This window comes from Thunnus maccoyii, chromosome 4, assembly GCF_910596095.1.
Source record: "Thunnus maccoyii chromosome 4, fThuMac1.1, whole genome shotgun sequence".
In the NCBI taxonomy this organism is placed as follows: domain Eukaryota; kingdom Metazoa; phylum Chordata; class Actinopteri; order Scombriformes; family Scombridae; genus Thunnus; species Thunnus maccoyii.
Genome location: NC_056536.1, coordinates 33,566,198 through 33,584,925, shown reverse-complemented (window position 1 = coordinate 33,584,925; position 18,728 = coordinate 33,566,198). Strand labels below are relative to the sequence as shown.

The window sequence follows — 18,728 nt, the reverse complement described above, 5'->3', positions numbered from 1 at the left end:
ACACCCTCTCTATGTTTAAGAGTAGGCTTAAAACTTTCCTTTTTGATAAAGCTTATAGTTAGGGCCGACCAGGCTCGCCTTGGATCAGCCCTTAGTTATGCTGCTATAGGCCTAGACTGCTGGGGGACTTCCCATGATGCACTGAGCTCCTCTCTCCTCCCCCTCCTCCTCTCCATCTGTATGCATTCATGTAACATCAATGCATGTCACTAACTTTGCTTCTTCCCCGGAGTTTTTTTGTGCTTTCTCATCTCACAGGAAAAGCTGAGTCCCGGGCCGAACCTTCGCGGTCCTTCACAGTCCTGATGGCATCCTTCCCTGGCTGTTGCTGCACGTGCTTGTTGTTGTTGTTGTTGTTGTTGTGATTTTTTTTTTCTTCTGCCCCCCCTCCCCCTTTCCCTCTCTCTTTCTCTCTCTCAACCCAACCGGTCAAAGCAGATGGCCGCCCACCAAGAGCCGGGGTCTGCTTGAGGTTTCTACCCGTTAAAGGGGAGTTTTTCCTTACCGCTGTCGCCAAGTGCTTGCTCATGGGGGAATTGTTGGGTCTCTGTATATTAAAGAGTACGGTCTTGACCTGCTCTATGTGAAAAGTGCCTTGAGATGACTTCTGTTGTGATATGGCGCTATATAAATAAAAATTGATTGATTGATTGAATTGATATTTTACCACACTGTGAGGTGCATCAGTTTTTAAATTCTTTTTATCAGATATCCCAGTCAGATTTACTCAACGGCATGAAATCTTCCACCTCTCCCTCTGATGTTTTACCCACTAGATTTTTAAAGGAGGTTTCTGCCGTTTTATCCTCAGATATTTTAGCAATTTTTAACAAATCTCTATCTTCAGAGCTTGTACCTCAGATTTTTAAATCTGCTGTTGTTCACCCCCTTCTCAAAAAATCAAATCTTGACACCACTAATCTGAATAATTTTAGACCCATATCCAAATTACCCTTTCTCACCAAGGTGCTAGAGAAAGTGGTTTACTCTCAGCTTATCTCTTTTATGAATGACCACTCTCTCTTTGAAAAGTTTCAGTCCAGTTTTTGCACTCATCATAGTACAGAAACTGCACTTTTAAAAGTTTTAAACAACATTAGAATGAATGAATTCGGATGCTGGCCGCTGTAGTGTTCTGGTACTTTTGGACCTTTCCGCAGCATTTGACACAGTCAATCATGGAATATTAATTAATGGACTAGAAAACTGCATAGGCATGACTGGTACTGCTCTAGACTGGTTTAAGTCTTATTTGAGTGACAGAACGTTCTCTGTTTCAATTAGAAATGTCTCTTCCAAATTCTCAATTATCAGCTGCGGCGTTCCTCAAGGATCAGTTCTTGGCCCTTTACTGTTTTCCATTTACATGTTACCACTGGGTCAAGTCATTTGAAACTCCAATATTTCCTTCCATTTTTATGCAGACAATACACAGATATATCTATCCATAAATCCATCAGACATTACCTCACTTACCTCACTTACCTCACTCACAACGTGTCTCGCAAGTATTAGATCTTGGATGTCCAATAATTTCTTAATGCTCAATAATGACAAAAACTGAAGTGATGGTGTTTGGGCCCAGAGCACACAGGGACTCTATTAGAAAGACCTTATTTTCCCAGGGTTTGCAGTGCACCCATGAGGCCAGAAATCTGGGTGTAATCTTTGACTTGAATTTTTCAAAACATTTTACCAAAATCACCAAATCAGATATCACTCAAATCAGGAACATTGCAAAGATTAGATCTTTTCTTTCTTTCAGTGATGCTGAAATACTCATTCATGCTTTTGTCTCTAGTCATTTAGTTTACTGCAACTCCTTATTTGCTGGACAACCCCTAAAATCAATCAACCGTCTACAGCTTGTACAGAATACTGCGGCTAGGGTTCTTACAAGGGCTAAAAAATATGATCACATTTCTCCTGTTCTCACCTCATTGCACTGGTTACCTGTGGTTTTTAGAATTCATTTTAAAATTTTACTGCTTGTTTTTAAAACGGCCTAGCCCCATCTTATATCACTGACCTTCTCATCCCTTACACCCCAGCTCTCTAAGATCTATGGACCAGCTGTTGCTCTCAGTCCCCAGGGCAAAGCTTGAGTCAGGGGGTAGAAGGACATTTGCTGTTAGAGCTCCCCAATTGTGAGACAATCTTCCCCTGGAAATCGGACAAGCTACCTCAGTGTCCTCTTTTAAAACTCTTTTAAAAACTAATTTTTATATAAGTGCATTTAATTAGAGGGTTTTTTTTAAAATATATTTTATTTATTTATTTATTTGGTTTTACCTTTTGTCTCCATTTCTTATTGTCTTGTAACTTTTCCATATGTAATTGCATTGTGTATTTTGTTTTATGTGTGTGAAGGACTTTGTAAACTTGTTTTTACTATATAAATAACATTATTATTATTATTATTATTATTATTATATTTTAAAATCATTAAATGGGATGAACATAGTAAATATATCAGGTTTTATGACTTTCAGTAGAAACTCACCATCTGTAACTGTGACATCAAAGTCAGTGTAAGAATCTGGGACCGAAGATCCTTCCAAACCACATCTGTACCGTCCTGAGTCTGACTTGGTCAGCTGTGTGATTGTCACAGTCACAGATCTTCTTCCAGAAGATCCGTCTTCATATCTGATGCTGTGTCTGCCACTCTGAGCCGTGACACCATCTGTTTCAATGAGAATGTCTTCTTCTTTACATTCTCCTTTACAGAACAACTTGGTGCTTCCAGATGAAGTCAAGTGGCAAATAATTGAACCACTTCCTCCTTCAGCTCCAGCAAAAAGGTTTATTGCATTGACGAGTCCAGTGTTTCCATCCTGCAGTGCTGTTGGAAAGATGAACAGTGAATACTGATGATCAATACTTTGTGTATTGTAGACTTACTGTAAACAGACTGCAGATTAATGAGGGCTAATCCATCAGTTCACAGAGAAGCAGAGATGATACAGAGGCAGCCATTAGCAAAGTTTTCACTTGTTCTACTTGTAGCTGCAGTTGTAGTCACAGTGTCTCTGTGTAACGTCTGTTTTTTCAATGTTTTTCTTTCATACTTTCTAATATCAAACACATTAATGAGCATCAAATATTCATGATGGATGGTTCATATGTTTTGTTAATTATATTTAGTTTACTTAAATTACAAGATTAGATTATAGAGATGTTGTAATTAGTAACAGAATAATTTAGAGAACGACAGGAAAACTAATTAACATGACAGCAACATGAAAACTTGTGTGATACAAATCTGACATTTGTTAAAATGAACACAATGAATGTCCAGAAGCAGTTTGTGCTGCAGCTTTACAGACACAGTCAGGTAATCAGTCCTCACCTGATAAGAAGCAGAAGAACAGAACATGGTGGATATTCATTCTGAGTTTGATCCTGATGCAGAAAATCATCAAACTGTCAGAGAACTGCCTCTATATGTCTGACTGATCAATCAGGAAGCTGACGATGATTTAAGTTAACACTCCTTCCTCTTCCTCTTCCTCTTTCTCTCCCTCTTGCTCTGTTTGCGACATGATGATGATGGAGGTTAAGGGTAAATTAATGAATTAATAATTTTATTTTCAACCCCATTATTTGACCCATATGACCTCTGTGGAATTATTCAGACACATTAAACACCAACAAACCAAACGTTCCAGTATGTAAACACACCAGCATCTCACAGCACAATATATTGACCTTATAAAAATCTTTACATACTGTATAATATCCCAGGAGATATCCAACAACGAAGATTAAATAAATACATACACACAGTCTAATATATATGAACACAACAAGTGTAATATTAATGTGTGTAGATCAGTGGTTTCATGATGAAGCTGTTGACTGAAGATAAGAATAATCACTTTACCCCATTTATGAGCAACATATAAACATTTCATATATAATTATAAGGTAGAAAGATATTTTATTAATTCTCAGTATTTATTATAACTTCTCCTATGAAGACATATTTTATGTTATTATAACTGAGTTTTACTATATTGTCATTCATTATCAGTTTATACAGCAGCAAACACTTCTGGGTTCCAACAGGAGTTATAACCATTTATTAAATATCTATATAAAACTTATTAATGATAAATGGGAACGGTGTTAAAGTCAAGTGTTACCAATAGATATTCAAACAAATTGAAAGAAGCAATAAGAAATAAAAATTTAATATAAAAGTTTAGTGAATGTCAGCACCCTCGACCAGTTTACACCTAATAAGCTGGTTGCCAACCGCTGTTATAAACCAAAAAGACACAAACAAACAAACAAACACACACACACTGGATACATCTCAAGTCTCTTAATTTATGTCTCCTCGCTCCTTGCCCCTCACCTGAACTGGAAGTTGTTCCTGATGCGCCATTTTGACAGGCGTCCCAAGTCTCTTATTCTGCTCCTAGGAGCAAGGAGCGAGGAGGGGTCTCTGAGGAACGAGGAAACACGAGAGCAGCCTTCACGGAAGTCTTTTACGGGCCGACACGCCCCCTTATTGGATATCAGTTGTTGATTGGACGCTGCAGCTGATCAGACTGATTTGATACATCACTGCAGTTTTATACTGAAGAGGAGACAGATTACAGATTTAATTTAAGTGTATCATTCCCAAGTTTTATGTTTTATTTGTTTTCTGATTCATCATATAGTTAAAAGTCTGTTAATTGTCGGTCTGATCAACAAAACAACCATAAACAACTTTCTTCATTTATTAGAAAGATTTTTTTTCATGATGTTATTTCCTCCATTAAACTGTTTCTTGCTGACAGACAGACTCTTCCTGACTTTAATTTGATCCATAATAACCGTTAAACACATTTATATTTTACATCATTTATCGTCATTTCCATTCAGTCACATGTGAGGCTGAAAATTTGTCCTGAAACATTTAGCCAAATACATATTTTCCAGTGTTCAGAAGATACCCTGATCATATTCTGGGTTATTGAATGATGAATTCACTATCAGGATTATCAAAAAATACAGATGCAAATAATCAATAAATAGTATAAACGCATTCTGTCAGTAGAAATGGTTCCTGTCCATCTGAGCAGGACACAGTATAAATGCAGAATGCAGGTTTTTATTTAAGTGTTTGTTAAACAGGAAACAGGCTGCAGAGAGGAAACAGCTGCTCTAGCGGTGATAACTGTGAACCTTTATTAGTATTAACATAGTGCAGTGTGCAGACACAAACTCCATCAGAAGTTTCAACAGCTGTTAAAGCCGACTGACAGCTGATCCAGCTGTGATCAGCTGTCGCCGTCATCAGAAACGGATGTTGCTTCACGTGACGCTTTAGAGGAGAGGACGTCTCATGTCTCTCAAAACAATTTTCCTCGTTTCTTCTCTCCTCGCTTGGTTTCCTTGCATCTCTACTTGCATCCACAGCAGGAAGGACTAAGACGCAAGGAAAAGACGCAAGTGAGGGAAACGTGGATGCAATTTAAGAGACTTGGGATGCAGCCACTGTGTTGTATTGTTGCTGTCTGTGCTGATAAAACTACAGCTCACTGATGCTGAAAACAACATGTGATGTGATTGACGGACAAACTGACAAAATCTGTTCTACTTACCCACAAACATCCGTTTATTTCTAATAATGGACCTCGCAGTTTATGACACAAAGCTTATGTGGGGGAAAATTAAATGTATGTAACCACACAACATATTCCAGTACCTCCAGCTTGTACATATTCTGTTAAAACCACCAGTTTTTGTTTCACAATCAGTGGTAGTGAATTTCTGCACACGTGAGAGCCTGACAGATGTGTTGGAGGGCAGCACAGTTCCTCCTTTATTTAACCAGGTTGGTTGGTTTATTTAACCAGGTTGGTTAAATAAAGATAAAAAAATGAATAAAACCAAATAAAAAGATATTGTATCTGACGTGCCCTTCAGGGATCATATGCAAGACTCAAAGAGCTACAAATATCCTCAAATGTAAGATCACATTTTTTCAGTGGGAAATACCCAGAAAGAGGAAAGATGCTGACAGAAGCAGAAAGCTTCAGGGATATCTGGTTTATACAGATACAGATAAATATTTATATAGATTATCTGTCAGCATGTTTCCTCTTTCTGGGCATTTTCCACTGAAAAAATGTGATCTTACATTTGAGGATGTGAAAGTTAAAAAATCTGCTGGTTTTAAAGTCATGTCATCCTAACCCCTCCTTACTCGAGGATCTTCCATCCCATGATGCATCAATGCAGTCTGATGCAGACTGCATTGATGCTGGGCCGTACACTTATTATTACCCCCCTCTATCAATCTATGGCAAAACCAGTTGGGTAGGCTAGCAGCACTGGAAGGCTTGTCATACAGACTCATGAATAGGGTGGAGAGATTCAATCTGAAATGGGAATGTTACCTAGCTGCCATTAGGGGGTAGGACTAAGGGACATGACAGGATGGGGCACAGGGTCCCAGAAGTTTACATGTACCTCTCAGTATCACTACCTCGGTTCCTTGCATGTCAGCCTTTTCTTCATCTATGGCGGGGGTTCATATTAGTGCCCCTTCATTATCAACGCTGTGCCCAGTATCGCTGAGTATGCAACGTGCTATGATATAGTTTTGTTTCATGTGGGTTTTTTTGTTTTGTTTTGTTTTGTTTTTTTTGTTTTCTCAGTTCTGTTTCTGTTGGTTTGGCGGTTTGCCTCTTTGCCTCTGTGGTCTGTCTTTGTTTCTCTTTGATAGTGGACAATATGTACTGCGGATATCCTCACACTTTCCATACTAGTATAAACACTGATGCTGCTGGATGTCTAACCATCCTTATCAACATATATGCTTGTGCACCATCTGAAATTTCAATAAAATGTTAATCATAAAAAAGTCATACTATCCTGGTGGATCTTATTAAATTCATTACTAACAATAACAAATGCACTATTGCAGAAAATGCACTATTCCCCCCTGTTTCAGTCATACTTCCTGAAACATCAGTGCCCACCTGTTTTAGGACATAACTTGGCCTTTAAAATAATGAACTATATACTTGTAGCACAGAAAGGGTTTGGGAAATTAGGAAGCTTTGACAAACATAGTTGGTTTTGGTTAATTTTTTAAGTGTAAAGTAAGATGCTATCACAACAAAGGAACTGTTGTTCAGAGCTACATTAACACATAGTTTATTGTACAAAAATGAAACTTTAGGCCTTCACTGTATTCAGGATGGGTTCCATCAGACTAAACTAAACACACATTTGCATTTTCACGTCATACATCTAAAAACAATTAGCATTGATCTACAAACCAAAGTCTGAGTCAAATCCTGATACAAAATTTGTAGATGTTGCGAGGTGTTTTAAAAGAGCCACACTGCACCACAGCTTACAGCACAAAGGCAACATTACTCCAATTTTATAAAAACAGTTAAACTGATCAAGCCTGAAACATGCAGATCCCAGGCTTTATAGACCTCATCTATGTTACATCATTTTGAGAGACAGGTCATGTGGTAGATTTCTTGTAATACATTTCAGTTTCCATTGACTTTTATTTGAAATTTAAAATATTTACAAGTTTGTAGTCGTTTCAGAAATAAATGCACAATGGAGCACGTGTGAACTTGTTCACATTTTGTGGCTGTGTAAAATTGTGCTGTCAAAAAATAAGCAAACAATTCTTTAGTGCCAATTCTGTTGCAGGTATCGTCATCAAGTAACATTAAACTTAGTGAAATATTGTCTGACTCAGTGTGAGTCCTGGAGCCAACTGTCAATCACAGCTGTCAATTAACACCCACACAGCAGACATCAAAGCTACTATAAGTCTTCAGATCTTATTAACAGAGCAATAATTCCCAAAATGACCACCAGCACACTTATTAGAGGGTCTGAATTTAGAGATTCAGACCATAAAGGCTCCTTGAAAACAATGACTGACTTAGTATTTCTAGAGAGAAGTTGAGGCTTTTTGAATGGGAGTCAGTTGGAGCAGCTAGCGGCCGTCAGGAACACTTTAAGGTTCTTCAGTTTCAAGACGTGGTAGCTGCTGACTGACTGGCATGTATTACCTCCAGGAAGTAGCCACATACTGTACTTGCACCCCAAAGTCCAACACAAACAAAAATTGTTGGTGAAAAATGGAGGCATTACAACTTTAAAGGGCAACCACAAACTAAATACTTTTTCTTTTTCACTTTTCCAACAATATGATTGTGTGTACAAACAGCTACATATCACAACGTCTTGACTTTGTGCTACATTTAAAATTTCTCAAAGAACTTCAGTGCAAAGTCCTGTCATCGTTCCTGCACATGCTCAGTGGCGTCTACCGTACAAGGAACTTCTCTCCTGAAAGTTACTTTCTGTGAAAAACGCTGACAACATAGAGACTGAGTGGACACAGCCTGGCCATAGAAACAGGCCGTCACAGGCAGAACAGGCTCCTCAGGGAGGTCAGGCTGTGTTCACTTTGTCATAAAGGAGAAGTTGAGACAGAATCTCACTTCCTATTATACTGTGACAAATATAAGGATTTGAAAAAGGTTTTCTTTGGAAAAAATAAATCATATATATCCTGAATTTATCCACCTCCCTGATCTTCAGAAACTGTCCTATTTATGTGGGGAGAAAAGTCAATGTGCAGTAATAGCTGCAAAATATATTAAATCTCGTCATAATCTGAGAGAAATAAACTCTATAGTAAATGTTTCTGTATGATTACATCTGTAAAAATGCCTTTTATTATATTGTATTTAATATTATTGTTTTATGTATTATTGTATAATTATTAATCATCTGTCATTGTTTGTAATTTTCTGTACTGCTTTGGCAATGTAGGTTTCTAATCTGTCATGCCAATAAAGCTTATTTGAATTTGAATTTGAATTTACTATCTTATCACTGTTATTAGTCTTTGGAGCTGTTTCTAAACAAGCTAACATGACCAAACTCTTCATGATGAAGGAAGAACTCAGCTGCCCGGCTTTTAACCAGTATAAACAGGTTTGAATACATCACCCCAGTTTTAGCCTCTTTACACTGGCTTACAGTACGTTTTAGAATTGATTTCAAGGTTCTTATAATCACTTTCAAGAACTGAATGGTCTGACTCCTCATTATATCTCTGTACAACCCTGCTCACACTGTGAGATCCTTGAGCAGGGCCTTCTATCGGTTCCAGACTCCCGGCTGAAGACAACAGCTTTGAAAAACCTCTTGCCTGAGGAAATAATGCCGGCTGAGTCAGTGGCTTCTTTTCAATCTAAGCTCAAAATGTACTTTTATCGCACCAACTTCCATGATTTCACCTTATTCTAGTTTTATTCTGTTTAACAACTTCTAGTATTTTTAGGCTGGCTTTTTATGTTGTTCATTTAGCTCTTTTATTTTTATGTGTGTTTTTATGTGATTATGTGAAGCTCTTTGTGACTTTGTTTTGATAAGTGTGATATAAATTAAATTAATTTATTATTATTATTATTATTAACTGTTCTGCTTCCATCAGATGCTGCAGGGATTTAATAAACTGAAAGAGAAGTTTGTCATACAGAATACATTTTTATAAGCCATTTGGGTGCCCCCCCCCCCGCGCTGCTCCAGGGCAGTTGGGATTAAACCTGAGAGGGGAACTAGACATCAATCGTTGAAAGTAATTCTTAAGAAGAAAAACAAGCTCACAGTGAATCCTCGTCACCACCCTTCTCAACAACTAGACATTACTTCATAAAGGGAAGTTAGGTTACTCTCTCCCATTCAATTGTTTCATTTCTTTTTTTCTCACTCTGTCTTTGATTTTCATTCTCGTGTCTTTCTCACTCAGTGAGCTGTGAGCCTGGAAGCCTGGATGCCGACCTTCTGCCAATTAAAACAGAGGACATTTGAAGGCATTACAAATTCTGTTATCCTGCAATCTGTTTATTTGTGCTTTTCTTTATTTTTAACAGGAGTTTGCAAAACAGTTGCAGTTTAGACTCATGACAAAGTTTTGATGGCAGCTCTCTTTCTCTCATGCTGTGTTTGGTTTTCATTTTCATACACATTCATACACATATTAAAACGGGATAAACATCAATTAAGACATAGTAAAAGAGTAAAAGTAAATAAAATCCTAGAGAAGGGATCAAATCATAGAGGTAAAAAGGTCATAGAAGTAGGTTTTGAGTTGTTTCCTCTGATGAGTTCAGTATTAATCAAATCCCACTATATGTTAGGTAATACCTTATGTTGATCTACAGAAAACCCTAGCATCTCACATTATTTTGGAATGAAAGAAATCAATGACAAGTGGTATCAATGATGACACTGTGATTAAAGTATCTGTAGCAAGGTAACTATTGGTGAATTAAGCTTACCCCTGACTCCGGCTTTTAACCCTCAGGTCTTTAAGCTTCTGAGCCATGCAGGCCTTTATGTCTGCCTCTGCAGTGCCTGGAAAGTGCCCTTACACTTGAGCTGTCAAAATAGAAAGACAAATATTGCAAGAAAGAAAATAAGATTCATATCACAAGAGGAAAGCACTGTAAATGGTTTCAGGATAATGATGTTGCACAGGTTTTGTAAAAATACAAAGACTATTTCAATTTCAACCCCTACCTGAGACATGCCAGATCAGAGAAAAAAAATCAAAATTTGGAAATACAATGAACAAAGATTACATACATGAAATAACAAATAATAAGAAAAAACTTTTAAATTGTGGACCATTACATGGAAATGGAATATAGATCAAAGTGTGTGCTGATGAATCTTTGTCCTTTCAGCAAGTAACATTGCTTATATCATAGCTCTGAAAAGGCTGAACTCTCAACAAATGGACAAAACGCTTCTCAGTGAGATTATACTATTGTTAGGATGGACACACATCACCACAAATCTGCAGCCATAGGCAAACACTGAGTCTTAGTTATTTAGTATAATGACAATAGAAAAAAAAGAAAACAAAAATACTTTATTAAAAACATGTATATGATTTTTATCAATCCCACCCTATTTCAATCATAACTCAACTGTATCTCACGTCGTAAATGATCACGTTTGCGATCATGCACTTAAAAACTATAACTACATACAGCAGCAGCGGACTCTAGGTGGACGCCATCTGCCTTGACCGGTTGAGTTGAGACGTTATTATATTTATATACTCAAAAGAAAGAAGAGAGAGAGAGAGAGTAAAATGAGGTGGAAGAAATAATTTCTGCTGCTGGATAACAGGTAGGTTAAGTTAAAAAATGCCTTTTGATTTTCCTTCTGAGGTTCTTCAATGGTACTTAGAATCTGTACATTAATGATAACGTTGTGCAAATCACGGAGTAACTTAAAGTTAACGTCGACGTAACGTTACACCGTGCTAAATTCACAGATGAAGCTATGCAACGAATGATTTCACTGAACAAGCAATTAAACGTGGCAAAAAACGTGACAAAACAACAAATTTATGTACTTATAAAAGCATACGACTTAATGTTACAACTATTAGCATCTAACTAGCTAGCTGGCATGGTGTCAAAGTAACGTTAGCGTTAAGCTAGTTTTAAGTTATCAGTTACTCACCACTCACTGCCAGTAACTTACCGTTGCTGGGTATTTTCGCCATCCTCCCCTTGTCGGCGGAGCTGCGCTCCAACAGCCCAATCATGTCAGAGTCATTCAGCATTTTCTTCTTTGATACACATTTTTCTTTAAATATACTGATTTGGTCGTCGTTGAACCGATAAATCACTGCGTCCCGATCCATTTCTCTGTCTTCGTCTGTGACGTCAATCTGCTTCCAACGGTCAAAGATGACGATGCATTCATGTGCACCATCCAAGATTTGTCTTCATCAAGAGCTTGTCTCACGTTTACTTGCAGAGGATAATAAACGTGTTATGTAAAGTATTTTTGGGTGCAGATTTTACTAACTTGGATTAAATGAAATGAAATAAATAGTCAGACATGTAACTACGGAATATATAAACGGTATTACAAAAATAAACCTACCCTATTGCTCCTTAGTGAACATCAGAAACGGACATGGGATACGTTATTTACAGCTTATAAATGCGACATCTCACATATTATAGTAATACATGCGTTTGTGAGACAGTTGTTGTTCACGTTTATGATCATTTATGTATTACACTCGATAGCTGTAATATTTCCGTGAGGTCCTGAAGGCAGCATGGGGAACCCAGAGTGTATGGGCGGGAAGCGCGAGCTCCTTGGCTCAATACTTTTATTAATACACTCAATACACTTAGGTGGCGTTAGCAAAATGTCCAGGAAGAGAACATTTTACAAAGAGTACCTTTTCAATCCAAAAATCTAAATTCCTCTTGAAACTTGACACGTTTTTTATAACATTCTAAATCATGTCACATGTGAAATGTCTCAGTTTATATGGAAGGAAAAGCTCTTGAGTTTACATGTGAAATCAATCTGTGAGATGTGTCAGTTCACATAGGAAATGGTGATTTTCACATATAAAAGTTTGCATTCAAAACATGTCTTTATCACATGTGAAATCACAACATCACATGTGAATGTTTCATTTCACACATCACTTTATCCCTTTCACATGTTAAGTTTGGATTCACATATAAAATTAAAAACTTTTTTTTTTACATGTGAATTTGAGATACACATGTGATTTCCAAATGTGAAACTTAGGTTCACATGTGAAACCACAACATCATGTGAAATGTTTCACTTCACATGTGACATTATCTTTTTCACATGTAAAGTTTGCAATGACATGTAAAGCTGAAAACATGTTGTCTTTTTCACATGTGAATTTTAAGATACACATGTGATTTCAAAATGTGAATTTTAAGTTCACATGTGAAATCACAACATCACATGTGAAATGTCTCAGTTCACATGTGAAATGTCTCAGTTCACATGTGAAAGACTGAATTTCACATGTGCTTTTTTCGTAAGGGGCTTCATAAAACTGTCAAGCGAGGTCGCTTGTCTAAGATGAGGAGGGGGGAGCATGTTCCAAATCCTGCATAACATGTGCATAACAACAGAAGGCAGCATCGCCATACTTCTTGCTGTTCGGCGGTGGCACCCTCAGCAGACCGGCACCATGCGATCTGAGGGAGCGATTTGGAACGTACTCCAACAGGAGATCTGTCAGATAGGAAGGTGCTAGCCCATTCGGAGCTTTAAAAACAAGTAAAAGAATTTTAAAATCTATCTTCAACATTACTGGAAGTCAGTGCGAACATGGGAGTAATGTGACCTCTTTTAATGGTTTTTGTTAGAATTCTTGCTGCTGAGTTTTGGATGCGTCGCAGTTGATCAATAGTTTTTTTTTTTTTGGCAAACCAGTAGAAAGTGTGTTGCAATAATCTAACCATAAGAGTACAACGGCATGAGTCAGTTTTTTAACATCCTCTAGGGAGAGGTAGGGTCTGACTCTTGTTATGTTTCTCAAGTGATAAAAGGCTATTTTAGTAACGTTGCTGATATGATTGTCAAAGTTGAGGTGAGGATCAACCAACCTAATACCTAATTGTGAAATGTAATCACTGCCAAATGCTATATGATGAAATCAAAATACCACTTACTTTATACTGTAGTATTAACGTATTTTATTTTTTAACCATATATTGGTCACATTATCCATAATACAATACAGATCTTAATCAATGGAATAAAAACTCTACAGAGTTTGACTCAATCAAAGTTGAATCAATCAATTATTAAAGATGCAAATGATAGAAAACTTAAAGGTTAAAATCAAGATGTAAATATGTTCTTAAATCAATTCAAAATGAACAATCAAGATGCGGCATAAAAATATAAACTGAATAAATAAAATGCGATCAAACTAAATGTTTAAATGAAAATCAAAACAGTGAAACTGAAACATTTAACTTAAAACAATCTGAAACTAAATTATTCTTTAGAGAACAAGTGAAAAGCAGTCAATAAAATGCAATCATCAATATGAGTCTAATACAGTAATTATATCACTGATCAAATCATTCAAAAGAAATAATCTAAAACAAAGACTAGAACATCTTACATATCAGTAAATGAAATGGATCAATAGCAAACAGCATTTATCAAACATAAATAATCTGTCTAAGTAGGAAAAGGTGAGTAAATAACAGATTGTGAGTCGAGCAAGAGGAAAGTTCAAACTAATCTCAGAGGGACAAAAGTTCTCCCAGAAACTGATGAAGTAATTGTTACTGATTGTTTGATGGACCCGGTTCCTGCTACATAAGGGTCTGCTCCTGTTAGAAAAACACAGCTTCAGTCAGTCATCTCACATGGAACACATTATAGAAGTGAAAAGTGACGGAGCAGCGACCTCTAGTGGCCTCTGTTCTTATCACATGTCAGTCAGCCTCACACTGTTGAAAAGAGGAGGATCCACAAGTGATGTACAAGATTTGTATCATTATCATTGGTCTGAAACTGGAATAGTAGATTAACTGATAGATTTACCTCTGGTGGTGGTGGAGCCGGACTTCTTTCCTCCTGAAAAGCATTTAACACAGTGAGTGATGACAAAAAACACATTTAGTGAGATCACATGAAATTGGTGTCACAGAATCCTTGTTCTATATTTTTATGCTCTCTGTCATTTGTGCCATGTGTATTCTGTTACAGCTCTGTGAAAAACACTAATTATTGTTTTACACAATATATAGAAACAAACACTCACGTTGTTCTCTCCTGACTAGATCCCTGCTTGTGTTGTATCAGTCTCAGATGTACGTTGCTTTGGATAAAAGTGTCTGCTAAATGAAAAATGTAAATGTATCTAAATGTAAGATGAAATAAATACATACACACAGTCTAACCTATATGAACATAAGTGTAATATTGATATGTGTAGATCAGTGGTTTCATGATGAAGCTGACTGAAGATAAGGATAATCACTTTACCCCTTTTATGAGCACCATATAAACATTTAATATATAGTTATAAGGTATAAAGACATTTTATTAATTCCCATTATTTGTTATAACTTCTCCTATGAAGACATATTTATATTACTATCATTCCTTATCTGTTTATACAGCTTTTTTCTCTTTTTTGTAACACAGCTATTTGCATTTTAATTTGAGATTTATGGTGGTTTATACATATGTAGACTTTACTTGCCTAAGAAATACATCTACCGAGAGCATTTATTAAAACTCTGAAAGTGTCAGATATGAACACTGATTTGAAGCTGACTTGAAATTAATTCTTTTAGTGTGTTGGGAAATGAAAAAGATTCGGTCAAGAAAACAGTAAAACCAAACTTAACCTAGCTAAAGTAGGTCAAATGTAATCATTCATTAGAGGATCAGAGCAAAATAAACATGGTCATATGGTCACTACCAGTTTTCCAGATCCTCTGTGTTGCAAAGCTGCTGTGCTGATCCAGTTTGACCTGCTGTGTGTCTGTGGTTACCTGCCTTCCTGCTTCACTGCCTTGAGTTGAGATTGTCAACTAGAAGTCTGTTTATTGAATTTAAAAGTAAAACTGTCTTTCACTCAACCAGCCTGTCAGAGTGTCTGCATGAGGGTTCTGCTTTCTGTTGTCTTAACTGGTTTGTTACAGTACAAACTGGCCAAATGTGGACAAACAGCACGTCACCCATGAAAATGGGGATATGAAATTAATTATATGATCTAAGAGTATCAGAAGAGGTTTTCTGAATAAAGAGACTGGGTTCCTGAAGCTCCACACTGTCAAGAAACTGAGTCCTTTAAGTGAATTTAGCAAGAATTTAAAGAAGTTCTGATAAACCTCATTAAAAGCTTCCCATTTTTTTCACATTATAAAATGACACTTAATGTTTACAGGCCGGAAAATGTATGATGCAACAACAATTTGAATCAAATGTTAAAGCTCTCTGTGTCTAAGTGCTGCTATATTTCCACTAATAGTTGATTACCTCAACTGCAGAGGGTACCTGGCCTTTATTGGAAGTAGACTTATATAAGAGAGAGGCCTTTATTTATAATTCCCTCTGTATAACCCTAACCCTAAGTATATTTGCTCATATTTTAGTACAAAGCCTCCTCGCTGCCTGATCTGCTTCCGTTTGCTCTGTTAAATTTTTGTCACTGCATTACCACACATGTACTCATAGAACTGGAGCTACATCCAGGTAACTATTATGCTTAACTGGCATGCACATTATATAACAGGCACCAGGAGTTTATCCACCTTTTTTATCAACCCCGGCCTCTTTTTGGGGCCTGCTTTTATTTGTTTGTGTCGACCAAACCCTTGCCATTATTGGAGACCTGGCTTTTAATTGACAACCAGCCACTATTAGAGGAAATACGGTACACACATACTGGCTATAAAATGATTCACTATGGTGGACACAGACCTTCCTATTGCTGCTGGAGCAGCAGTCATGTGCCGTCTAAAGATTGAGATCCTTTTTAGATTTAAATGTGTCCAAAACTAAAGAAATAGAAATCTCACTAGAACACACAGACAGATCCAACAATCATTCTTGACTTCAGTAAGTGTTGAACTTCTCCAGACCTACAAATACTTGGGAACTGTGTTTGATGACAGATTGAGATTTAGTGACAGTACAGATGTTATTGTGAAAAAGGCTCAGTAGTGTCTGTGCTGTAAAATTAAAATTTAATTTAACATTAACAACATAAAATGTAATCAGTAGGCCATTGTAGAAAATGTAATGAAGCCTTGTTTTGATCAGAAAAATTAAAAGTATGTTTCACACATCTAAACATGAAAACCAGTTAAATTTGACCCTAACACAATAGGAGGGTTAAATGATTTTAGCATTCGACTGCAACATAACAAAATGTGAAAAAAGTAGAGTCTGAATATTTTTTAAATGCACTGTAATATGCAATTTAGTCAAATATGAACATAATTTCTAGGAGACAGATTTAGCTCAAAGGGTAGAAGAACAATATCAAATAACATCTACATTTTTTAAAGACAGAATGAACATTTCAGAATAAGCAAGTAAGAAGAAACATGATCAGTTGTGTATCATCAGCATAGAGGTGAAAAATAGCATGTTTATAGTTAATATCTGTTGATTAAACAAAAAGAATAAAGAAAGTAGAACAAACTGGAACTTTGCAGCACATGTTAACCTGCACAGTACAGAATCCAGATCCAAATCCAAACATTATCATTTGTTTGCTGCGAGTGCAGAGTAGTTTTGGTCCAGATCGCTGCTGTCTGGATCCAGGTTCTGGTAGATGTTGTCTTCACACGAGGAGACTGGAGGACAGTTCTCATTGCTGACAGGACGGTTCTCATTGATGACAGGACGGTTCTCATTGATGACAGATAACTGAAAATAAAACAGGAATGACATCAAACCTAAAATACAGCAGTAACCACGGTAACAGCCCAGATATTGTGTTCTTCAATTGTTTGCTGATATTTTAGTGATAACAACTCAGCAGGCCAGAGGTCTATTAACAGTAACTGTGATTTTATTTAATTATACTTTGTACACAGTAGTGAAGTAGTTGCAGCCATGAGATTGTTTGTTCCTAACTGCAAAAAAAAAAATGTCTGCCAACAGTAAGAGTTAACTTACTTGTGTGTTTAAACTCTTTCTGACATTGTCATATTTGTATTTTGTAGATTTTTAAATGTGTGTGAATGAATTTTATATGTGTACTTGTTTGCAAATGTGCTTCCCCCTTGAGGGATGAATAAAGTATTTTTGAATTTAATTGAATGAGACATACATTGTTATTGAAAGTCACCACGATGTTTCTGCTGTCTGAGGTTCCTCTGGTGTTCAAACCAGAGTTCCTCCTCGTCTTCAGTTTGTAGAGGAGCAGCAGAACAACAGCCAACAGCACAAAGACCACAGGCACGATTACAGCCGGAGGCAAGAAGTAACCTGGTTGAGGGACATAGGAGTCTGGTTGGGAAGGAAGAAAGGGAGAGATATGTAGAAGTTTAAAAGTCTGGGATCTTTTGTCTTGTATTAGAAGCTTAAAGGTTCCCTGTGGAGTTTTTGACCACAAGTAGCTTGTTTTTACATGTGGATCTACATTGTGCACACGTGGTTGACGTGATACACAATCCTGCCAGTGGTTTCACATCATCCCACTGATCTACAGGATGCAGGAACCTGCCCAGAAACACAGCAATGCACCAACAAAAGCAGGAGAGAAGAAGACCACAAGCAATGCAAGATTTAAAATACTTTATATAATCAGCTTTACAAATATTTATGATTGAGGAAACATATTCAACACTTATGTTGGACCTAAAGGATACACTCAGCGTGTTTTGGTGAATAACACTGAATATAAATATAACCTTGTTTACAAGAAAACTACACAGGGAACCTTTATCAAAAATGAGATCTTCCTGTTGAAAAAACATCTCAGACTTCGGTCTGAATGTTTCTTGACTTGTCATGTGCTGACATCACATGTTAATTATCTTACATCATTAAATACGTAGGATGTGTTTAAACATTAGACGTGAAGATAACAAGGAAATTTATTGTAAAATTAAATGTGAAATGTTTTCTTCTAGGTGTTGAACTGTCTTATGTGCTGAAACACATGTTGGACCATCTTGTTATTCTTATTAGACAACGTTGTTATGCTGAATTTGACTGTTTTAAGAGGACGTTTTGTTGCAGAGAGACAGTGATGGACAGATGGACAGACATGAACTGTCCTGTACCTGTAAACTGCTCTGTGGTTTCAGGGAAAGATGATGAAGGTGTGAAGCTTCCTGAACTGGAGATTAAACTCTGTGTTGTTGTTGGTGTGGAGGCTGATG

General features: G+C 36.9%; 2 protein-coding genes across 2 annotated transcripts in view; both read right to left on the bottom strand.

The window, feature by feature from the left end:
* Positions 1–18,728, bottom strand: part of LOC121896023 — a 119,891-nt gene that overhangs the window by 31,070 nt on the left and 70,093 nt on the right. The gene's annotated exons all lie outside the window — the stretch shown is intronic.
* The window catches only part of LOC121896033, a 142,432-nt gene that overhangs the window by 115,588 nt on the left and 8,116 nt on the right, over positions 1–18,728 (bottom strand). Inside the window, exons 2-4 of the mRNA XM_042409661.1 lie at positions 10,332–10,431; positions 3,353–3,532; positions 2,504–2,845 (exon numbers count right to left, since the gene is read on the bottom strand). Of these exons, the coding sequence (XP_042265595.1) occupies positions 2,504–2,845; positions 3,353–3,422 (412 nt within the window). The 5' untranslated portion in view covers positions 3,423–3,532; positions 10,332–10,431. The remainder of the gene's footprint in view (positions 1–2,503; positions 2,846–3,352; positions 3,533–10,331; positions 10,432–18,728) is intronic.